Source organism: Drosophila virilis, chromosome X, assembly GCF_030788295.1.
Source record: "Drosophila virilis strain 15010-1051.87 chromosome X, Dvir_AGI_RSII-ME, whole genome shotgun sequence".
In the NCBI taxonomy this organism is placed as follows: Eukaryota; Metazoa; Arthropoda; class Insecta; order Diptera; family Drosophilidae; genus Drosophila; species Drosophila virilis.
Window position 1 is genome coordinate 12,774,794 of NC_091543.1, and position 25,418 is coordinate 12,800,211.

At 38.8% G+C, this 25,418-nt stretch overlaps 2 protein-coding genes across 3 annotated transcripts in view; one reads left to right on the forward strand and one right to left on the reverse strand.

Moving 5' to 3' along the window:
• Positions 1–616: 616 nt before the first annotated feature.
• Positions 617–1,932, reverse strand: Psf3 (DNA replication complex GINS protein Psf3). Its single transcript, XM_002059466.3, has 3 exons — positions 1,784–1,932; positions 1,330–1,721; positions 617–1,263 (listed from the first exon to the last, which is right to left on the reverse strand). The coding sequence occupies exons 1-3, from the start codon at positions 1,884–1,886 to the stop codon at positions 1,111–1,113; spliced, it is 648 nt and encodes a 215-aa protein (XP_002059502.2). The 5' UTR covers positions 1,887–1,932; the 3' UTR covers positions 617–1,110.
• A 510-nt stretch (positions 1,933–2,442) lies between these two features.
• flw (protein phosphatase 1 catalytic subunit flapwing) overlaps positions 2,443–25,418 on the forward strand; it is a 40,817-nt gene continuing 17,841 nt past the window's right edge. Inside the window, exons 1-2 of one of the 2 annotated variants that reach the window (XM_002059467.4) lie at positions 2,443–3,112; positions 5,582–5,929. In XM_002059467.4, coding sequence (XP_002059503.1) covers positions 3,061–3,112; positions 5,582–5,929 — 400 coding nt within the window. In that variant the 5' untranslated portion in view covers positions 2,443–3,060. The remainder of the gene's footprint in view (positions 3,113–5,581; positions 5,930–25,418) is intronic. The other variant, XM_015168698.3, reaches the window with a different exon arrangement.

Below are 25,418 nucleotides of genomic sequence, written 5' to 3' on the forward strand. Positions count from 1 at the left end.
ATATACTTATTATATTCTGATACAACTCCAGCTGAGCCCACAAAATCCAAGCGATAATTGAAATGAGCACAAAAGAGTTAACTATATAATCATATGCAACAATATATAAATATATATAGATATATGTATGTGTGTGTGTGAAAATTCTATGACGCGAAAACAAATATGTTTAAAAACAAAAAAACAAAAACAAATGCTTCAAAAACTGTTGCCTTGATAGGTGCGCTTATTGTTCCACATGTTGCTGCAACAAACACAGACAGAGAGAGAAAAAAAGAGAGAGGGAGAGAGAGAGGATGTAATCGTTTATACAATATATAAATATGTATATCTATTTATTATTATATCCTAATCTATAAACTGTATACCAGACTATATATATCTATATATAAACCATACTGAATTGTATGTATTTTTTTTTTTCGGGCACAAGCCCTCGTCATATTTACAGAATGAACAAAACAAAGCATCAAGTAAAAAAGCCAACAATTTGTGTATGTAAAACGACATAAAATACTTGGATCTTAAGATGGTTGTTGTTTGTATTCCCGCTCTGGACATGGGGTACCTAGAATTCCGCAAACTGTAACTGTGAATCTATGAGAGATTGTGGATGTTGCAAGGAATCAAAAACAGACCATATTCATTTAATTATAGATATATACATTATATAGTATGTGTGTGTGCGTGTGTGTGTGTGTGTGTGTGTGTAGGTGTGTATACTCGAGTTTAGCCATAAAATATGATTGTGTTAATGAAACGTATGCTTCTCCATGATAAAAGCTGTTTTCAAATTATATTAAAAGCCAAAAACAGTTTATTTTCGTGCGACAAATTGTAAAGATTTTATGTAAATTAATTTGATAGAAATGATATGTGAACATAATCAGATGTTAAGCTATAATAATAATCCTTTATATATATGTTATATATCTTATGCGGCAAGTCTGTCAAATTATGCGATCTTCGGCACGCCGAATATATGTGGTAACAATTTGTCGACGATTTGCTTAAACTGTTTTATAACAATTATTTAACAAAATACGCTTAATGTGAACATAAAATAAAGTTGTTTTTCCTTTTTTGATGTCTGCATCCAATGGACTTTCTTTACATAGTGCTACGCTTTTTGCTGCTGGGCGTGTCAGGGTCGCCGGCGCCCTCGTCGTCGCTGCGTTCGGCACGTTTGCGTTTCTTTTGATGCTCCTCGACCAGCTCGGAGATGCGCAAATGATTGCCGCTCATTTGCAGCCAATTGATGTACTAGGAATAACAATGGATTAGCATGTGTGCCGGGATGGGTTTAGCTAATTGGGAGTCGCCCCTTACCAGGGTATTGGTGCGCACGCCCGCATCGTGCAGCTTGGACTCAATGTTGTCGAGCCGATGATCGGGCTTGCTGTCCGTGTCGTTCTTGGATATGTCGAGCAGATGGCGGACACGTTGGCGCAGTGTCTCGAATATGATGCGACCTATGACATGGTTGCGATCGTAGGGCGTCAAATAGCGTCCGAACTCATAGAAATATGGATGCAGTCGACCCAGTTCGATGTGCGTGGTCTCCGCCTCGCAGACGGCCTTATGAACATTCTTGTAGATATCTGGCACGGCCACTGTGAAATACGCATTGTTCACTTTCAGTTCCTTGATGTACCACAATGGCAGATTAATGGTTCGTCCCGGTTCCAAGTCGTCCGTCTCAGCGCCGGCATCCAGAAAGCCTGCGGTAAAAACAATGTGCATAAAGCCGGTTCCAACACGAAATGCCCAGCTCGTTTCGTACCCATACGCTGTAGGCGTGTGTTAACTTTGCACTCGACCTTCTCCTGGGTGACAAATATGTCTTCAATTGAATAATAGTTGGGAAAGTAATTCATTGCTGACATATAAAAAAAAAACAGCTGTTTTTTTTTGGCGCCAAATGGAGTTGTGTGAACAGAGCGCAATTTTGAGCACGTTAAAGTTGGCTGCGAGCGCAAATAAATTATCGAATCGAAAATCGGGAATACGATAGGTTGGGTATCGTTTCATTTCTAATGCTATATGCTTTACGTTATTTGCTCGATTGTATAGTCATTTGTTAATAAAATTCAAATTCATTTTCAGTTATATTTGTATGTAGGCTATCAATATTTATTTCATTTGTGGGTGAATCTTGTTTTAAAAAGTGCGCGTTCTAGTATCGGCGCTCCAGTGCGCACTATCGTTAGCTAAATATGGCGTAGTTTTTGAAAAATATCTATTAACCCATATTTTAAGGCTCAACAGCATACAAAATAGTTCAATAGAAGGTTTTACTATGACTTGACGGTTGTATGATTGAAAATCAATTTAAGAAATGTTTTTCAAATGTGGTATTTAAATCGTTATCGTTATCGAACTTTTGGGTATTTTTTTTAATACGAAGCGCAGAGTATTTTCGCGCATATTCTTCGCGGCCACACTTACCTTGTAGTTCACGCGAGTCTGTCGCCATGTTTGGTTATTTTATTTGTTTTTAAAGCGGACTAACACCAGATAAAGTAAAACGCTCCAAGTTAGATGTGTCGTGGAATTTTGTTTGAATTAATAGAAAACAAGGATCGCGTCCGCACTCTATTGTCGTAGAATACATTTTTTTTGCCAGTGCAACTGCATCCAGTGAGAAAATTTCAACAACAATATAATCGTTCCATTTGCACAAAAATAGCCTAAAAATTCGACAACAAAACAACAACAACAACAGTAGCGGCAGCCGCGGCACCAATACCAACGACAACAACAACACTTAACTGTAAAAAGCCGCAACGCAACAGAGCAAAAAGCGCTGAAAAGTGTTACACAAAGTGAAATTGCCTTTTGCGGCACACAAAATTAAGTACACGGCAACAGCAGCGGCAACAGCAACAGCAACAGCAGCATAAAACAAATAACATTTTGTGCGTGTGCGTTGATTTTTGAGAGCGGCTGTAGTTGAGCAGCGAACAATTCCAATTGGAATCCACTGCTGCCTGCATCTATTGAAGGCCGACAACAACAGCAACAACAACAAACATACAAAACAAAAACAAAAACAAAAAAATGGGCGATTTTGATTTAAATGTGGACAGTCTAATACAGCGGCTGCTGGAAAGTAAGTAAAGATAAATACCTCTAGACCTATTATGCTCTGTTTATTATCTCCCATTCTCTTTCCAACAATTCCTTCTCGTATTCTTCTCAACTTTTAATTTATAACCTAATTCTGGCTGGCTGATTGTGTCTGTGCGAGCGAGCGAGCGAGCGAGAGAGGGTGAGGAGAGCGCCTCAAAACGATTGCATTTTCTAATTATTGCACATTGTTCGTTTAGTTTGCAACAACAACTGCAACAACAACAGCAAATGACGCACAAGCGGCCAATTACAACAACAATAAAAAAAAAAAAAAAAAACAAGAAGAAGCACAAGCCGCACCATAAGCGGCCTCCCCCCTTTAATTTGACTTTTGTATCAATTAATTTTAATTGATTTTCATTGCTTCTCAAATGCAAGCAGCGAACCTTGTTCTTGTTTTTGTTGTTATTGTCATTGTTTAGCGGGTTTTTTGTTTTCAAAATTTTGTTGTAATTTTTTTTTTGTTGTCAACATGCTTAACATGGCTCATTAACAATTAACAGCGCTGCTTTTTGTTTGCATAACAGCGGCCTGCTAATAACATGATCGTACATGTCAATTCGCTGCTGTTAAGTGTGCCGTTATTTCTTGCATGCTTTTATATAATGCCCATTTGGGCCATGGCAAAATTGCTGCCGCCGCATGACGTCACCAGGCAGCGACACAGTTGACTGTTTGCTGATAACACGATCATGAATCAGGTTAAAGCAAAAATTATAAAAAATAAACAAATATGTTAAAATAGGCGGAAGCGCAAAACATTTCAATCACGTGCGCGCTCATTTCGCGCTTCCTCCGTCCCTCTGTTGCACTAATAACAGAGTCGTCATTTGCACTGTTAATTGCGTTTACATGTTCGCTCCGCTGCATTTGTTATTAACATTTAGCAGTGCGACACATTCGTAAGCGCTAAATAGTTTAGTTATTTGCAGGGAGTGTAGAAGGGGGGTGGGTGGGTGGTATTTGCAGCCTTCAGCTTAAGCCGATTAGCGTATGTACGCCTTGTCCGCTAGGTGGCGCTTCACCAATGGATCGGTTTATTGACGACTTTGACTTGGCTGCAAAATTGCATTTGGCCACACTTTTAAGCATTTGCTGTCGTTTTAGTTGTTGTCTTATTTCGTAACGCGTACATTTCCGCACTTTGGCTCTGACGCGGCCACCTTTAGCTAATGATGACCCCGACAAAAACTAGAAATAAAACATAAACGACGGCAACAATAAAAAAAAAAAGAACATTTTTCATGACTGATGTTTGTGCGTGGGCGGACACGCCCTATGCCAAGGTCAGCTCCATGGGCTAGGTCATGCACTCGGCGAGCATGTCGCAGGCAACGGCAAAAGAAAAAAAAAAGAGAAAAAAAATAGTAATGAAAAAATATTGTCATTAATTTTAATCCTCACACTTGGTGGTGCCGAAATTTCATTTTTCAAATTGCAAATTGAAATTACATTTTCAAGCACTCTCATCAGCAGCTGTTACCGTTTCCTCTGACACCCCCCAACGCCCGTCAACTATGTTACTTACCCCATCGTCATGATAGCCACCCCCACCCCCCCATTTGATTATTATTTTGTAATTTTTTATTTGATTTCTCTCGCCTCGCCGGGCAATCGTTTTATACGCTCTCGAATGTGTGCTTCCGTTCGATAAGAGCGCCAGATTGCGAGTGCTGTCGAGATTTTCACAAAAATCCATCAATCTCACATATCAATATCGAAAAGTACATATACATAAAGTACATATGCATTTGCCATTGACAATTTGCTTGGAAATTGCAGTTAAACTAATAGAAATTAGGATAATATTGAGAACTTGGCTGCAATAACAGAGATTTAACATTTCCTGTACTAACAGGTCTGTTAGGCAGCTTGATCATGTTAAGTGCGCAAAAATGTTAATGTTTAAGGTCAACGTCTCTGTAAACCAATTTGGTTTTCAAAAAAAACTCTTTTTTTCAATAAATAAGCCTTATGTTCTTGAAGATTGTGGCCTAGATTATTAATTTTGTAACAAAAAAAAAAAAATGATAATAATTTAATTGAGGAGTCAATTTCTGTAACCCCCTTCAACTAATTGACGATCGCATGCAGCTGTGCGGCTCGGAAAATGGATACTGATATGGAAAAAAATCAATATTTATTCATAAATATGAAAATGAATGGTAAATGCAGAGAAAACGTAAACACAAGATAACCAACGATAACAGTGAAAGGTAGACAGGCCGCTCTTCTCCTCTGCAGCTCGCCTGTAGTCCAGCCGTTCCCGAAACCCTGCTCCCAACACACGCCCATCCTCTAATGCCCCGTTTTAAGTTTTTCCCCAAGTTAATATTGCTGTACTTAATCTATAACTCTATATATATATATATATAAACATACATGCATACATACATGTATGATCTATGTCTACAAATGTAAATATATATGTATGTGTGTGCCATGAAAGATTTCAAAAAACAAAAAGAGGCCGAGGAGCATGCACAGAAGCTGATCATTGCTCAACAATTGGCCGCTTCTGGCGGCAGCGGCAGCGACGGCGGCGTCTCTGCCTCGAGCTCAGCTGCCTGTTTAGTGGGCGGCGGCACGCCCAACAGTGCCTGCAGCGGGGCAACGGCAAGCGATCAGCTGGACGAGCTCACCGAACAGCAGCGCCGCATGCTGCAACAGTACTCGATATCGCCGCCCAGCGAGACAATGATATCGGCTGATGGGGACCAAATAACGGTGCATCATCCGCGCGAGGAGCCCAAGAAATCCAGATTGAAATTGCGCGATTTCTTCGTTGCCGAATTTGGTATTATATTATGTTGATGATATTTCATATCGTTTCTCTCAGCAAGCTAAATTCACAATCATCAGCTCGCTCTTTCTCTCCCTCTCTCTCTCTATCTCTCACACAAGTAGCGCTCGCTCGCTCCTTTCTCTCGCTCTGTCTGTCCCTTTCGCTTTCGCTCTCGCTCTGTCTCGCTGTCTCGATCAACGTGTGTGTGTGTGCAAGTACAGTGAAAGCTCTACGAACGTACGCTACATTTTATTCTTTTTCCACTTGAAACTGTACAAAAAACTATCCCAAACTGGACTTAAATGAAAACTGGAAAATTGAAAGCGTATCTCGCCTTGTGAGAACCAGGAAACCGGAACCGTTTGCGTTCGCTCCGGCGAGCTTTCACTGTATATTGCCCGTCTTTTGTGCCCACAATCCTCATCCTTTGCCTTTGCTCCAAAAAGTCAGCTAACAATTGACATTTGCTGTTTTCACACAGTTGGCATTGCATTGCTTTGTGGCTAATCCTTTCATCACGTTCTTGGGCACAAAACAACAACAACAGCAACAGAAACAAAAGTATGCAAAATAGTTTTTGTACCCAAACTTCTCCGTTTACACAAGGGAATCGAAACAAAATACATAGTTGAGCCCGTTGGCACAAAATGAAATATGTAGCTTGATTCAATTCCAATGCATTCCACTTGAACATAACTCACATACGCATATGATGGAAATTATTTCTGGCGTTTCTGTATTCTGCCAATTCTGTATTCGTAAACATTGTGACTAAAAATAGCTAAAGAGCCATAAATGCATTTTACAAAAGTTTCAATAATGTTAAAACTCATTTAAAATTTTGCAAGTATTTTGCTGGAATATGCACTTGTTTTTCATAAAAATATGCTAAAATAGAAATAGACAATTAATAATGTTAAATTCAATTTGAATTTGAATTCCTATTCATGCAAATGCTTAGTTTCGAGCAATAACATGATTTAAATATTTAACAGTGTTCTGCTCAACGCCATCTGTTTTTTTACAGAACTGTTAAGAAAAGCATGATTAGCAGCTAAGTCTGGCTTAGTTTAAATATAGCATACATATCTTAGTTAGTTTTAGTAACTATCTAATAAATAGGAATCTACTTGAATACAGCTTGCGATCTGAAAGTTGTATCTATGATCAAATGTTAAACAAAACATAACATTTACATAGCTGTTAAATGCATAGCTAACTTCTGTTAACTTTCTGGCTTGGCAACGTTAACATAACTCGACTTAACATCCGTACAGAAAAATCAGGAACATTTTGTTTTGTAGCTCACTTTATTTTCTAGTGTATTGTTGCACTTATCTGTCGCACTCTTTGCACAATTTATGCAGCCGAGTGCATTGTCATTGCCAGGCCCATTACCCATGTTTATGGTGTGTCTGCTTTCTGTCATTTGTGGTTAGCTTCCCGAAGCGATGTTACGGCCCCCAAAAACCCACAAAAAATCAACCCTCGCTCACCAAGAAAAATATAAAAAATATATGATTGTAATTGTTTTCACACGCCAGATTTGCAAATGTCAAATAAATTCTGGCATATTATGCACTCTGGACTGAGGGGTAGCAATGCTAATATATAACATGTACATGGATGATTTCTCTCTCTGTGTTGTAGTTGATTGTGACACGCGACTTATACCCAGCTACTCCCCCCATTCCCGCTAGTCTTCTGCTTAACGGCCAAAAAACAATAATCGTAAACTATCTCGAAATTGATTGGCGTTGAGTGTGCAAAAATTTACCATAGACATGAAAACGGAAACAGTCACCGAATGAAATTTGGCATTCGGTAATCGCTGCTCGCTGTTTGCTATTGTTTATATTATTATTTTATTTTCATTTTTATAGTATTCGCTTCTCTTGTCGTGTGCAAACAGGTTCATTCACGTGATTTGATGGCACTCTCCACCCTCCAGTCAGCTCAGATCCGCTTCACCCACTTGCAAAATAATAATAATAAAAACAGAAACAAAGCAAAAACCATTTAGCTAATCAGTCGCACAGAGCACAGAACTCAATGAAGGTTACGTAGCGCCCCAGCAACCCACATTCACATAATTTTCGTGCCAAAGTTATCACTTTAAATGACTTTTACACCATCAAACACAATTTTGTAAACATTTTCCGGTTCCTGGTTGTTTAGCTATATTAAATAAATCATCTGGAAAATAGTTTGAAAGCTATTGACTTCTCTTGAGTTGCCGATTTGTTGTCAAAGATTTAAATACAAGCTTATATTTAAGCAAGCATCGGAGACATATGAACTTTTGATTGACGTGATCATTTTAAAATATTTAAAAGTATCGATAACATCTTAACATATATTAAAATATCTGGATATAATTAATCTTAACAAAATTAAACAAAGTATTTTGAATATAGGTTTTCTAAAGTACTCAAATGTGACAAGGATTCTTATACCAGCTGCAAGTGTTAATATGAGTTATCGAAAAAAAGATATATATCGGTTTGGTCGATATCGATATCAGTGTATCTGCAATTACTTTTGAATGTAATCTATTCAAATCGAGAACATATATACTGTAACGATAAATTATCGATGCATTCCACCTTGATCCAAACGAATGTAATCGAGGGAAATATCGATATCATTGACGTACGCATAGTTATCGAAACATACATTGCAACAACAATTATAAATAATTATCGATATATGTCATCTTATTTCAAGCGAATGTGTTTGCTTACTTTTCGTTTGGTCAACTAAGATATTGATTAGTTTGAAACCTTTTAAACAGGCCTTCTAACAACTGTATTCCATAGTCAATCATCGGTAAACAAGCAGAACGTTCCATCATTGTCCAAAGTTATCTAAGAAGCTCTTCAACATGTCCGACAAGTTGGCTCTACCCATGCTGATAAGATACACATCGTAAATATTGATAAAAACCGAAGTAACAATGGAAACACCTGTAACTATTTTAGTTTGTTCAGATGTGCAAATTTATTTGCAATGTTGATTGCGCAGTGTTATCGATTTGTTCGACTCTATGCAAAGTAATCATAGTGTCTGCTTTGAAGGACTTAGTTCCAGTTACATGTTTCCATGTCCATCTCCACGCCCATTTCTACAATCGTTTGATTTCGTTTCGTGCTCAAATATCCTTCGTTATTCTTTGATGCATTTCTAATGTTTGTATAATATTTGTATAATTGAGTTGGTTGACTTTCTGTTATTGTTTTTGCTCTCGTTGTTGTTGTTGTTTTTGTTGTCGCCGTTGTCATCGACGATGTCGCCAGAGACCCATGCCATATGTTATAGTTGTTGTTGTCGTCGCTTTTGTCGGGGGCATCTTTCAAGTCTGTTCGCGCTGATTGAAAATAGAATTTGAATTTGAATGTCATAACCTTCACTTGAGTCCCATCTATTAGACTCAAAACAAATATATTAATAATAGCATGTAATAATAATAATAAAAGGAATATCATTAGATGCTTCAAATTGCCAGCGGCTCGACTCATTGCGTGCGATATTTGCAACCGCCAACGGGAAGTGGAAATCCAAAATTGTTCGTTTCGTTTTATTATGTGGGTGGCCCCCCTCCCATTTCCTAGCATTTTCCGCTAATGCCTTGCCATTTCGTTTAAGTATTTTTTGATTAGCTTTTTGCCATTGACTTTATCATGGCGTGAGTGCTAACAAAATTGTTGATGGTTTTTTGCCTAATTGTGAATGGATCCAGGGGCTTGAAGAAATTACTTATTGCCTTTAAAATGGAAAGTCCTCGATGTAATTTAGGCAGGAATAAATTACTGAATAGCACAAGAGATTGTTTGATACTGTAAGTGTCTAAAAAAAGCAAAACTAAAGAGAATAATAAATAAGAGCAGTCCCGTCGAGAGGGCTTGGTCATATTCCAGTTCATTCTTGTCCTTTTAATACATATTTAATGGAAACACAGCATATGTCCCTTGACATGTCTCCCATGTTTAGAAGTTAATTATAACAATATAGCATGCTGGCATATTTACACATTGTAGAATATTTGGAAGCTTTTGTCTGCATACTCAACTTGAAGAGCCTTTCTAGATTGTGGCCTCCAGGCAGGCTGGATGTTGGGCCGCAATTAAAAGTGCCTGGCATCAATAACTAGAGTGCGTCGGCTTCTAGCGAAATTGCTTTCCGAGAAAACAGCTTTTGATTGCTGTTGCTTGTTGACCTTTAGTTTTAATATTGCATTCCTGGAATTCCTTGGCCAATCTGAAAAGCTCTTGTGCTCTTGCGGTCTGTATGTCATCTCCTCTTTCTCTTTATTATCTTAGCTTAATGTTGCTTGAATTGAAATGGCTGACTCTTTCGAGTCAATTAAAGCATTTGTCAAGTTTGCCTGCCATCAACAGAGACATCAACAACAACAACTAAAAGATAGAAAACTGCAATCATATTATGACAAGTGGCTAACGAAAAGCCAACACAGCCGCAAAGTTTGTTCATTAAATAAGAGCACGCTTCATGCATGCTTAAGCAGCCCGCAAACAAGCAAACCAAAAAAACAAAATAAAAAAAAACCAAAAAAAATGAAAAGAAGAAACTGAAAAAATACAAAAATATAACGAAAAACACAACAATACAAGAAAAATGTACATAAAACCCCCGGAGAGAACTGAACCCGAACCCCAAGCCCAAGCCTAAACCCAAACCCAAATCCAAACCCACAGTTACAGTAAGTAACAGCTACTGCCCGTTGCTAATAAACAACTGCAAGTGCCCAATACCCTGTACAAAGTTGGTTTACAATCGGATCGGTAGACCCGACGTAAACGTAAAGGCAAATTGCTAAATATTATCGATTAAGGGATATAATCGATTAAATACTTATTGCTGACAATATGTATCGATAACAGATTCATGATCGATTCCTGATTTCTGTGTTACACTTCTTCTTCTTCACTCTGTAACATAATTAATGATATGATCGATTAACTGCTAATTGCTTATATGCGTATCGATAGCAAATTTATCGATTATACGATATATGTTAACATATTTTACTGTGGCATTATCGATGAAATACTTATTGCCCATATATTAGTCAATATCAGATTTATCGATGTCTGATTATTGCTTACTTCTTTTTCATAAAACAATCGTAGGCTTTTAAATGTTCCGAACACAAATTTGTCGATATAATGGACGACATTTTTTTGAACAAATTTATACTACAAATATTATATATATATTCGTTGAAATAACTGCCTTTTATCGATGATATAGATTACAGAGTTATTGGTTATTTAATAAACAACGATCTATATCAAGTTCGTAGAACTAGCAAAGGTAAAAATGTATATTCGGAGTATCTGACTACCCGTTGCTGTCCGCCCGAGAGAGGGTATGTTTTGTGTCGCATACGCTCGACTGCCTGGCAACTCACTTGCTTAATTATCATTTCGCCAACAAAATTCAAGTGGATTTTGCGGGCGTGCTGCTAAGGGGCTGATGGAGTGGCGGTGGGGGGGGGGGTGGGCGTGTATCGCTGCCTCATTTATATGCGATGTTACACGATATGACACTATAATTTACACCAGCGGACAAGCCAAGTGCCACGCCCACCGCCTAACGCCTACAGCCTGGAGCATTTTACCTCTTCCCCAATGTATTTAGTTTTGTTTTGCTTTGTTTTTTTTTTTTTTAACACACATCTTTTAGTTGGCTTTGCTTTTGTACTTTGTCACATTGCGTGCACTTGGCAAATAAAAGTGAGTGAGATGTACGAAAAAAAAAAATGAGAATTGCCAGCGGAGCAAAATGTTGTGGCTAATGACAAGTGTGTGTGTGAGTGTGTGTGTGAGAGTGTGCGGGTGTTGCCAAAAGGATACTTGAGCGCTTAGCGCCACTGTCGGCCAATTTTGAAGGTCGCAACTCTGACGAGGCCAAGCGACAAACGACAAACGACAGCCAATGTCGACCCACCGACCGCCTGACCATTTGACCCCAAATATGTAATTCTTTGAGCAACACACCCAACTCGCACACACATACAGCTTAATACCACGTTTGACCTTTTGACTTAGTTTTTCTTACTTTATTTGTGCAATTTTCTTACTTTTTTCGCTGCCATTTTTTCTCGTTTCGTATTACTTAGCAAGTAGTTTGCTTTTTCGCAGCGTCTGTCGTTGCCGTGGGTCAGTTGGTAAAGCTAATTTTAGGGCTATTCCCAATGGCTGTTATTAAGCCTTAATCGGATGGGCGGCTGCATGGCTTAAGGCGCTTAAAGGCGGCTTCAAGCGATACTTTGGCCATGCTGCAGATATATATTATGCAGTTACAGGGTATTTCAGTTTGTCGCAGGGCAAACATAACCTACTACACAGTTTGGATTCGGATAAGCAAGAAAAACTACGTTTAAAAGGTTCCTCGAACACCTTTAAAAGATTAGATTATTTCCTTTCGGATCTTAAGTACAGGCTGTGCAAGGCCTGTAGAATATGTTGCATACTATTCTTCAATATTGTTTGATTCTATGATTATAAGTTAATAACTTTTAAAGTTGCTGATAAAGTTGATCGAAGAAAGTGCTTGCAGCTGTAGCTGTATGGTTATTGAAAGTTGCTTTAAACAATTTTCAGCTTCAATTCTCGATTCAATATTTATTAGAATTCTTATTGAATTGTCTTAAATAACATATGATAACAAATTAGCGCTTAATAAGAATGTGAATTTGATCCACAACTCAAGATTTATTATTATTTATATATATTATAATATTAAACAATATTTGTATAAATAATTGTTAGCAACAGAATTTTCGTATCGAATAGAATCGAGTAAAGCTAGATTAAAACTAATCTGAAAATCTCACCAATTGTTGATCAGAGATTGTGGCACAATTTACACTTTCACTGGACAATAATAAACCAATCTTGACTTTTCCCTTTTCATACTGTTTAACAAAGTTTTAAAAGAATATTTTGGTATGTGAATATAGAATGTGAGTGTCGAATATGAGTGTCAGTAAAAATGTTAAGATTCTATGACTAAAGAACGATCGAAAAGTGAATAACACAATTTTCTTATATGATGCCGAGTTGCTATTGGACCAGGAAAGTGTATCGAGCAGTCAGTAGCACCCGATTGCAATGTTCTAACATTTTCTTTATATTATATTACTTGGTCTCTTTGACGGTCGAAAATTGATGAGCGATGTGGCGCCCTCTGTTGAGCCCGGGGGTCAGGTAAAATACGAGAAGATGTTGTGGCCAAAAAAAAAAAAAATGTATTTCACAGCTGCCAGCGACGACGGCAAGAGCAATAACTATAGTCAAAAGTGCTTTCGACTAGCAGATACCCTGAAGGTTGTAAACTTAAACTTAAACACACACACACACACTCAGGCAAGCCTCATTCCATGCAGGTAAAGTTGTGTATGTACCAAAGCGCAGGGATATATCTCTAGTGGGTTTTTAATTTTACTTCTATGAGCTATGCACTGCTTGGAATAATCCGTAGCCGTGTCTACTTTACATCCTTCATCATCAACTCAAGCTATCATTTGAATTAGGGTATAACAAGGGCTGGGAACGCCAACGCCAAAACCAACGCTCTTAACGCCTTTGTGCCTTTGACGTCACGGACCAAGCTGAAGTGTGCGCGCGTGTGCGTGTGTCTGTGTGTGTGTGTGTGTGTGTGTGTGTGGGTGTGCGTCTGTGCTTGTCATGATTTATGGTGCACTCGCACACGCGCACACACTGCAATTGGCCGTTACGTGTAACGTGTTCGTTCGAAAGGAAGCGCACTCTCCCTCCTATTCGCGTCGCTGCACGCTTCCTTTGGCCTCTTCGCCTTTTTTGGCCAGCTCTTTCCATTTCTAATTGCTGACATGCCAAGCGCTGCTATTTGCCCATTGCCTGTCGCCCGTTGCATACTTTAATGCGCATGCAATTTTAATGCCCCATCGTCGTCGCCGTTGTCGCCATCGTGTCCTGCCGCAGCCCCAAACACCGTGCCCACCAAACGCCGCGCCCCGTTTCGCAATTGCAAATTTCATGAGCAGCTGCAAAAATATAAATCAACAAAGTTGCCTTCAAGCAAAGCACCAACCAGTGCAGCGACAGAAAGCGAGCGAGCGAGCGCTTGTGTCCCAAGGAGTCGGTAAGGGAGTATAGTAGTATGCTCCATTCGGGTCACGCTGCAGGATGTGCCGGCAAGTGGGCGGTGGTGGACGGCTGGGACTGTCGCTGACTGTTGCATAAAATATGGCATGGCCCGCTTTTTCATCGATGAATGGCCTTTCACTTCTTCATTTCTTGCCTTTTTCTTGTTTTGGTACTTCTTAGTTGTTGCCTTTGTGAATCCCCGTGCAACAGTTTTAACTCTAAGCTGCTTATGCAAAAACTTAACCAAAGTACAAATTGGCGTTGCTAATTGCATTTTTCCCTTTTATTGCTGACTCTCAAGACGTTTGGCAACTGTTGCGGTCTGTCTAAGGAGTTATATTCAATTAAAGTTTCACAAATTAAAATTATTGAATCTAGCAAATACAACTTTTATTTGAACTATACAGCAAAGTTGGTTTAATAATAATGTAGAATTCATTGAGGAATTGGGTTAAAGTTGTTGCTAATCAGACTTAAGTTAATACGCAACTAATGCAATCTCTTGTCATTTTCTTATTCTTTAACGCAAGCCAGTCGCTGGTTCTAACTACAGTTCATTAAACTGAACATTCATGAGCCCAGTGTTTGATTCAAGTTTTGGCTTAAAGCAATTTCATTTTTAATTGTGAGTGAAATAAATTAAATTTGTCATTTCTAATGTAATCTAATGAAAATATTTTATGTACAAGATGCGGGCAAATCTTGAGATAAATGTAAGGCCTTAGACTAATGATATTCACCCACAAAAGTTTGATATATGTTATTGAAATCATTTTGAAATACAAATTTATTTTGTTTCGTATTTTGTTTTAGTTAACTTGGTTTGGTTTGCAAGTAAAATACAAATTGTGATTGGAGTTTTTCCATTTCCTTCTGCATATGCCCTATTTTAGCAGTTTATCCTTAGCTTTGAGTTAGTTATAACTTAAAACAAGTAAGGGGTTCTAGTCGGTAGCTCCCGACTAGGGGATACCCTGAACCCTCTTCCTCCAACATCGAATGCAGATATATATTCTATTTTAGAAGATATATGTCAAGTTTGGTGACTCTAGCTCTTATTAGAGCGGACGGACGGACAGACAGACAGACAGATGGACATGGCTAGATCGAATCGTCTATTGATGATGATCAAGAATATATATACTTTATGTGGTCGGAGATGCTTCCTTTTACCTGTTACATACATTTGCATTTTGCCCATCATCATCCAAAAAGTTTCGATGAGTTATGTCGCGCGTTTTGGAACGTCATATCTCCGCGCGGAGCTATTACCCGAGATATTATGTCGTTTTGGAACGTCATATCTCCGCGCGGAGTTATGTCGTTTTGGAACGTCATATCTCCGCGCGGAGTTATGTCGTTTTGGAACGTCATATCTCCGCGCGGAGCTATTACCCGAGATATTATGTCGTTTTGGAACGTCATATCTCCGCGCGGAGCTATTACCCGAGATATTATGTCGTTTTGGAACGTCCTTTCTCCGCCGGGAGTTATGTCGTTTTGGAACGTCATATCTCCGCGCGGAGCTTTTACCCGAGATATTATGTCGCTTTGGAACGTCATATCACCACGCGGAGCTAATACCCGAGATATTATGTCGTTTTGGAATGTAATATCAACGCGCGGAACTATTACCCGAGATATTAAAAATAAATCATCGAAAAAGTTTCGATTTTCGCACCGACCTCGATTTTGAAAAAAAAAACGTGTGTAAGCCCTTGCCATTTTGTCGATTTGGGTCAACATTTTGAATTCAGCACTTATGATAAAAAAAGGATGTTGATCAACAATATATATACTTTATGGGGTCGGAGATGTTGCCTTCTGCCTGTTACATACATTTGGATTTTGCACAAATACAATATACCCTTATACCCATTTTTAATGGGTTCAGGGTATAACTAGTTAAGTCTTTGCTTTTAGCTCGAAGTAAGCAGACCTTTTAGAGTTTGGGTCTTGCAACGAAAATGTGAGTGGTTTGTTCTTTCCTTACCGGGTCAGAGTCTTGCACTTTCTTCAACTTTACCCTATGGCTTATGAAGTATCTCGAACTTCTAGTCGCGAAAGTATCTGCACTCGTACATTAAAAGATGCTCATGTGGATTTAACTACAAGTTAACGCTAAACAGGAATCTTTTTATCAAACTCATATCAAATCGAAATCAGGCACAGACCAAACCCCCAAACGACCTTGTCGCCCATTAGAAACTTTCTGTAAAACTGTTCCAAGCAAATGACCAACTGTGTGTTTGAGTTGCCTTCACAGCTGCCCTTCCTTGACGCCCGCCCCCTTTTTTGTGTTCCTCACCCCAGCCCCTAGCGTGCCCCAACTGTGCACGTGGCCCAAATGGCTTTCTTTTTATACCCTGAACCCATTAAAAATGGGTATAAGGGTATATTGTATTTGTGCGAAAACCAAATGTATGTAACAGGCAGAAGGAAGCATCTCCCACCCCATATATATATTCTATATATATATATATATATATATATATTTTTGATCAACATCTTTTTTTATCGACAAAATGGCAAGGGGTTACATCACGTTTTTTTTTCAAAATCGAGGTCGGTGCTAAAATCGAAACTTTTTCGATGATTTCTTTTTAATATTTCGGGTAATAGCTCCGCGCGGAGATATGACGTTCTAAAACGACATAACTCCCGGCGGAGATATGACGTTCCAAAACGACATAACTCCCGGCGGAGATATGACGTTCCAAAACGACATATCACCGCGCGGAGATATGACCTTCCAAATCATCGCGATTTTTTTCAAAATCGAGGTCGGTGCTAAAATCGAATCTTTTTCGATGATTTATTTTTAATATATCGGGTAATAGCTCCGCGCGGAGATATGACGTTCCAAAACGACATAACTCCCGGCGGAGATATGACGTTCCAAAACGACATATCTCCGCGCGGAGATATGACCTTCCAAATCATCGCGATTTTTTTCAAAATCGAGGTCGGTGCTAAAATCGAATCTTTTTCGATGATTTATTTTTAATATATCGGGTAATAGCTCCGCGTGGAGATATGACGTTCCAAAACGACATAACTCCCGGCGAAGATATGTCCTTCCAAATCACCACGTTTTTTTGCGAAAATCTAAACTTTTTCGATGATTTTTTTTTTAATATCTCGGGTAAATAATGTCTGATTTTAAAATGTTATACCTTTTTGAATGCGTACGGATCTCTACCATCAATTGGCATTCAAACAAATTGAGCATCGATGGGTTCGAAAATCTTAAAGACAAAAAAACCATTAGTTCGTGAAGGCAACCTTTTTGATGATATTTTGGAATATTTCCGTCAAATAATGTCCGATTTTGAAATTTTGTACTATTTTTGACTCGTAAGAATCAGTTCTATCGATTGGCATAAAAAAAAAGGAAATCCAAAATTTTGGCACAAATCGACAAAATGGGCGAAAATCGAAACTTTTTCGATGATTTTTTTTTTATATCTCGGGTAATAGCTCCGCGCGGAGATATGATGTTCCAAAACGAATTTAAATTTTAGATGGGGCAATTTTGGTAAATAATAAGAGCTAGCGTCACGTTCTAAAATAGAATATATATATTCATTTGATGTTGGAGGAAGAGGGTTCAGGGTATCCCCTAGTCGGGAGCTCCCGACTAGAACCTCTTACTTGTTTTGTCGTTGTTTTTTTTTTTTTTTTTTGGCAACAGTTGAGGCATATTTTGGGGCATATTTTTAAAAGGAGCTTCGCCAACAGACGGCAGCCCAATGCAACAAAAGCAAAAAGAATAGGCAAAAGCATGAAGGTAACACCTTGACCTTTGGCACAGCCCATGAATTTAGCTAAAGGTGCAGCCGGTGGGCGTGGCCCATGCACTGTACGCCTCCAACCAACACGTAATAGCTTCCTGTGACGGGCAACTACTGCGGCCGGTTGCCCCACAGAAAAAGTTGCTGCTGCAGTTAAGGGAAAAGGTGGCAGGTTATTTAAAGGCGCGCGTTGTTAAAACTTTTGCAACACCTGACCCAAGCACAAAGCGTTGTTGTAGTCGTTTTTGTTGTTGCCTTTGTTGCTGCTGTTGTACAACACACTTTTATAATGGCGCAAAAAAAAAAAAAAAAAACAATAGAACCCAAAGAATAAATGAGCGCAAAGAAATTCGTATTGTAAGCAGTTAATGTCGACGTCATCGCAAGTCCAAACAAACATTGCGCGATTGGGTTATATGGGTTTCTTTTATAAGGTTTGTAACCGAAAATATTTAATTTAAGAATTCGTTTTGAATTCAATTTATTTACCTTGTGTGGCTACTGATAAAAATAATATAGATAAAAATAATATACCTTAAAATTATTGTTTCTTGTGGGAAGTCTTAGTGAGAAAGCCTGCATTGATCTGGACCCTAGGCTGGCAAAGTCTCAGCCTTCTTTTCTTCCCTTAAATGTCTTTTTGGGCAGCTTCTGATTATCTATAATTTTTATGATTATCACATGACGAACTGGCGATATCAATTCGATCAGAAGGCAAGCCTCTATGAGGGTGATCACCACGAGGTATCTTTGATTTTTGTTTCCATTTTTGCACTGACAACATTTCTTGAGAATAAGACAAGATCTGTAAGGATTTACTCCGTTTTCTATTATAAAAGTTTGCATATGCAGGGTATTTACAAGTTGTGCTGTTAGTTTTGAGCTTTCTATTTACTGTTTCTGGTTGTGTAAATAATATGTATATTGAGAGTGACCTGGCAAAGTGATTATTGTTGTTGTTGCTGTTGTTCATGACACGGATTTTAGACCATTGAGTGCGATGTGGCACAGCGGGTTTTAAGGTGTTAAGTTCAAAGTGAAGTTTGATGCAAGTCCACAATCCCCCTAATCCAAGTGGCAAACAATGTTTAGGGTTAAAGCAAGGAGCAGCACAAGAATCGACAAGAACAACAGCGACAACGGCAAAAAGAACAACATTCAAGGTAAAATTTAAATAATATCGAAAATTACGTCAATGGACTATGGTACGGTACGGACTAGGCAGACGTCGGACGGTACGGACGCAATGGGAAACAAAGTCCACAGCGATGACGAGGGCATTGCCAGAGTGCGTTGAAAGGTGCATAGGGCGAGGGGCTGGTGATGGGTGGGCGTAGCGGGACAAGGCCTTTTGCGTTATTTTTAATTAACAAATAGGCCAGGCAAATATTTAAACAAATGCAACCGACAACGCACCTGATGAAACTTTCAAAGTGGCCCGTGCATTTGGAATGGGCTGAAATGTAGTGGAAAGAGCTAAACTTTATTTACTTACCGAAATTTCAAATAGATTATATTATACAAAGATATTAAGTTTCTGTTTCTAGGCAGTCTAAGCAGAACTTGTTTTCTATTATTTTTAATGTTTTATTCATTTTATAACTCGGAAGCTGCCGGAAGCAGCTTTTGTAGCACAGAATTCTATTTTAAAATTTTCTTTGAAAGTTTCGTAGAAAGAATTAACTGGAAATTGCTGAGCCATTTTGCTGATTTTTAGAAAATATGGTAACGCCTTTCTAAGAAATGTGGCAAGCTTGTTAGGGTTTGCTGCCTGGCACTCAAGTGCTTCGATTTCACATGAATTACAAACTGAATATGTTTACATATGAATTATAAAGGCGGTTTAGCAAGAATGCACTTGAGTTCATTCAATTTTCAAACATTGAAACTCACAAAGGTTTTTGTTCACATCCAGAAGAGATATGGCAGCGCAAGGCAAGCTTATTATGTCTAGCTTATATGAACATGATATGGAAACGCTTTTGGGCAAACAAACGGCAAGCTTTAAAAACCTTTTTGCCTTTCTCATCAAGAGACACTCTTTCAATATGGTACGAGTAATGCTCCTTATTTATGTTTTGAAGAGATATGACAGCGCTGCTGCAGTCTCGTAAGGCACACTGAAATACATTTATTGCTATATGGCAGCTCTTCTGCAAGAAATATGGCAAGCTCACCAAGCAGTCCACTCGGTTTTTATCGACATAAGCTAACACGACCGTACTTCAAATCCCTCCCATATTAAATCACTCAAAACATATTCAATGCAACTGAATGTACTCTAATCAGTCACTCGAATGCATTCGAATCATAAAGATATGGCAACGTTGCTGCAGAAAATGTGTGAGAAGGTATTCTTTTTATACACTAACTATTAGTCATTTCATATGGTTTCGGATATGAATTCAAACGAATGTTCCCTCACGCATTCGTATCTATGTTCAATAATTTAAATTATCAATTTAGCTATAGATAAACTTTATTATAAGCATGACAAATGGCTTAAATGACAATTCGAATGGATCCAAAAGTAGAACTCGCTAGACAACGTTATAGCCGTTGGCCTCGTAAACATGGGAATGGAAATATATGCTTATTTTTAAGGTCGTTGCGTTGTTGTTTGTCTGTTTTTCAATGATTGTCGATAAGATAAGTGAAAATAGCCGAATGAGTGAAAGAAATGCCAAAAACGAGTACCCGAAAAACCGAATATCGTATGCCGAATGACCGACATGAATCAGCGTGTCTTTTGTAATGCTGGCGTCGATCCAAAGAGGTGCTAGCCATGTGGACTGCCGAAAGCGAGGAGCTGCGTTGAAGGTGCTGTCAGGGGGGTCTGTGGGGCGGGCTAAGGGGAAAGGGGAAAGGGGGTTGGCAGTGATGGAGGGGTAAGACTTGTGTGTTGGCTGCCAAATTGCGGCCGTGTGGGAGAGCCACACGCTAAAGCTTCCGTGTTGCCGCTGCGCTTCCTCCTCTAAAGCTGCAACAATAAGAACGGCAACAACAATTGCGACGAGTCGCTAATTAAGCAAAAGCCCCAAGTAAATAAATTGGAATTTGCACTCTGAGCGGGACAGCTGCAACAGACGCAGACGCTATAAAGCAGCAATATATATACTATATATATGCATATATATACCAGATGTCTATATACACATGCATTTAAATATATCGATAATTGTTGTGGGTGCGTAGAGAACTGCAGTCAAGAGGCGCTAAACGTGAACAAATCGATCGACGGGCTGCCGAATGATGACAGAAGGGAAGAGAAGCTAGCTTATTGTAGGGCTTAGGTTGGGGAGGGTTTTGCACTCTGATGCCGAGTGTATTAGCTGCTGACGCTTGCTACAGTAGTTTATATTTACGTCCCAGCAGAGGGTATTATAATATAGTCATTGAATGTGTAACGCATACTCTTCTATGTCCTCAACATGTGTCCAAGTCGGCCAAATCGAACCATATATATATAGTTGTTTAAATAATAATGTAATAATGGCATTTAAAATAAACATAACCTTATATACAACGCACTACTATATCATATATCTCTAAAGAAAGGATTGTGCGAAAAATGAGTTTTGTTTACAGAAAAAGCTGCTGGTTTCTTTTTAAGATATCCACGCCAAACGCTGCAATTGCAGACTTTACAAATCTCTGCACATGATTGCAAAAGTTTAGGATATGTTTCAGCAAGGGTATTTCAACGTCGGTCGACGAAGATAGCCGTTTATTTCTTCTTCTTGTTTTCTGACGTGTGTGTGTGCGTGTCTGTATTTGTTGTTTTTCGCATTTGCCGTTGGCTTTGAGTTTTTCCATTTTTCAATTTGCCAGTTCAGAATTAACAAGAAAACAAGAGAGATAGAGAGAGAGATTGCTCTAGTCGGGGGGGCACGACTGAAAGATGCCCTGAAGCCAAATGTCAAACTGTCGTTGCCATAATTTCCACTTATCTCCAAACATATTGCGGCTATGCTTATTCTTCTCCTAGCCACACATTTTTGCAAATACGTTCTTAAGTATCTTCGGTTCGATCTTTCAGGCAAATATATAACATAAATACAAAAGTTTGTTAATACTAAAAAGCGAAAACGTTTGACTCGCCTTTTGATGCTGGGCAAGACTATATATATATTTTTCTGACATGTTTCTTGCTGTTACATATATTTGCAGAAAACGAGTATACCCATTTTCAATGGACTCAGTGTATAAACAGCAGCAGCAGCAGAGGCAACAACGGCAACTATTGCTAAAAATACATTTTTTTTTAAGATTTAACTTTGCTGTTGTTGTAGTTGTTGTTGTTGTCGCACGCGCTGCCTTCATTGTCATTGTTCTCTAGCTGGGTTGGTCTAGCCGTGCAGCAAAGGGGTGAATGGGGGATGTGGTGGCAAGTATTGGGCGTAGGCAGTGGTATATAGTTGAAACGCTTTGCGAGTGCAGCAAGTGAGAAGCGAAAGAAAGTTGAAGAAGAAGCACTACACTTGACCTCGACAGTGAATTATAATTTATGAGTTCGACCAAATGAAAATCTTAGTTGATCTAAATTTACTCAGCGCGTCATGAGTACAACAATTTAATGCTACTATGAATAGACCAAAGGCTGTTTTTAGGAGTGAATTTCTGAGAAGCGATTAGAGAAGCTGCAGGCGCTGTAGAATTATAATTGCACAGAAATATGCTTAAGAGGATGCAAAAGGTTTTGGAAAAGCGAAGCTTTGAAAGAAATTGATATAGATATAGCAAAGCGAGAAACATTTACAGAATAGAAACGAAGCGAATGAAGAAAATGTGACGACGAATATTTTATATATAAAAGCTGTCTAGAAAAACAAAAAAGAAAAAAAACGCATTGATAGGTGCAAAGCGAGAAGTTTTTCGAGACTTCGCTTCTCTAAAATTAGATTTGTTTAGTTTTGTGGGAAACGGGATTAGATTTGTGTGTGTTCGTGTGTGTATAGCTCAGAGACTATCTCTGTATTAAAATCAATATGATGGAAACAGAGAAAAACATACAAAAAAAGAAAATGTCTATTAAATATTTTGAGTGCAGTAAACAGTTGGACGAACATAGCCAGATCGCCTCTGCATTTGATGAATACAAATTATGTAAGAACAATAATATTTCGCCAGAAGCCAAATGGTTCAGTTCAAAGTTGGGACGACCTGAACGAACTTATCAGTGTATCAGTGGATATCATTCAGAGAACTATTAGAAGTTGTTTTTATGGGCAACGGGTCGATATTCCATTTGTGGTTTCTTATGCTGCTGCTGCTGCTGCTGTTGTTATTGCCGATTGCTTGAAGCAACAAAATTATTTATTTATTTCTTGGCGCTGTTTGTTTCTGATTTGTTTGTTTGCTTTCAACGTTGTAGCTGCCGCTTGCTGTTGCTTGCCAAGGCAGAAATTGATTTTTATAAATAGCGCGCATACGCAACGTGGCACGCACTGAAGTAGAAAGCAGCACATTGGCTGTCTCTCTGTTTGCCTCTCTGGCTGTGTGTGTGTGTGTGTTTGAGTTTCTGTTTGCCCTCGTCTACTTTCGCTTGTCAAAAAATTTGTTGCCCGGGTTGGGGTGTGTGTATGCTTGGGGTGCATGCATGGGGTGCAGCAGCTGCTGTCACGGCACAGCTACAATAGATCGCTTCAATGGATACGTATGGAATGTTGCTGCTACTGCTGTTGCTGCTGCAGCATTCGCCATGGATGTGATTTTTTTGTTCTGCTCTCTCTGTTTTCTGTTCTCTGCCAACAAAAAGGCGAACAGCATCAGGAATCAGCGACACGGAATTGCTTTGACTCGCTTTGTAATTCTGTTTACTAAGCAATCTCAAACCAATCGTTGCAGATGCAATATACGTATCTGAATGCTATATACTCAGTATTCGAACTCTTTGCATAATCAAACAATTTGAGTGCTGCCCGTCTCTCCTAACCCCTACCGGTCCCTCTTCCTCTGTGTGCGCTACACTCTGCATGTGGCCTTCTTGCGAAATGCTCGCTATAATACAAATCTGAAAGCACAAGAAAAAATATCAGTTTATGCCAGGCGCAGCATTAAATACTCTTTAAATGTGAAGTATATTTATGTTCGTCTAGTCAAATAGCTAACAATTAAATTGATTATGAGCTCTAGCTATATGCAGATTATACTGAACGGATTACTGAGCAGAGCATCTAAGCTTGAGTCTTAATAAAGCCTTCGCTTGACACTTTTAGAAATACAAGAATTTCTGTAATTCTGATCAGATATAAAAAAAAATTTTACATGCGTTACCTATTTGATGATACAATTAAAGAACTCATTTTTTTACTCTCTTAAATATGTATTAATTGAATTGTGTTGCCAGGCCAGCTAACAACACATTTGCTCGCCGTTTGTTTAGATTTCATTTACGGCTCTTTATTTCCATTGGTGTTTTTCTTTTTGTTGTTATTTTTTATTCGATTTTATAGACAATTTCGTTTATAATTGAATTCAGCTTCGTTTTCACTTTGGCTTTTGCTCAATGTTAATTGCACAATGTTTATTTTATGGCTCCATTAAGTATTTCAAATGAAAATCAGGCTCACACACACACACACACACAAACACATGCACGCACACATGAGCATACACAGACTGGATGCGCACAAAAGACATTACGCATACGCCCCGTGTGCTACATACAAAAATTGCATTGAGCACTCGACATGCACAGCACACACACACACACACACACACAAACACACACACAAATGTCATGTAAATGGCGTTATAATCAGCGCTAATGTGCTTAAATGAGGGCTGGGGCCCAGGCCATTGTTGGTTGGGTGGATCGGTTCGGTGGTGCCATCACGTGTCCAAGTGGCGATTTTTAAGTAAATTTTCAACGCCGCTTCGTTTCGCCCAGTGCCGCCGGCCGCAACCTTCCATACAACTGGGTCAATGCAAAACGGAAGCATTTTGCAAATATGTTTTCGCCCACGTGGCAATTTTCAGTGGCTCTTTGTGTAACTTTGGGCGCTACACTCGCCAATTTGGGCAATTTTCTTGAAATTCCGATGCAGCAACTGGAACTGGAACAATGATGCAAAGCGATTCGTTGTTGCATGAATGGCTTTTGAGCATCCGAAATAACCGCAAAACCGATATCAATTGAGTTTCCATTCACATGCTCAAACTGGGGTGCATTGCTATGGGTAAAGTTGGCTCTTTTATCTCCTAACCGATTCGTTAGCAAACCCAAATTGCCTGCTAAATGCCTTGCATGTGCCTTAAATAATAAACTTACTATTTAACACATAAAGCGGTTCGCTTATGACTTACGTTTCTGGTATTGAATCTCTCGTACAGATTGTAAATATATTGTATTAACTGCCTCGTCATTTGGTCAGGAGGCGATAAACCAAAAGATTCACGATAACTAACGCAAAACGTAGCGATTATAAACCGATTTGCTTACGATTTTTACCCGTTTCGCATTATTCACACACCCGAAAAATTGAAAAATTATGTTCTTTTACCCTATTCACTAACGAACCGATTCGTTTGAGTTTGATATCTCTTTCCAAT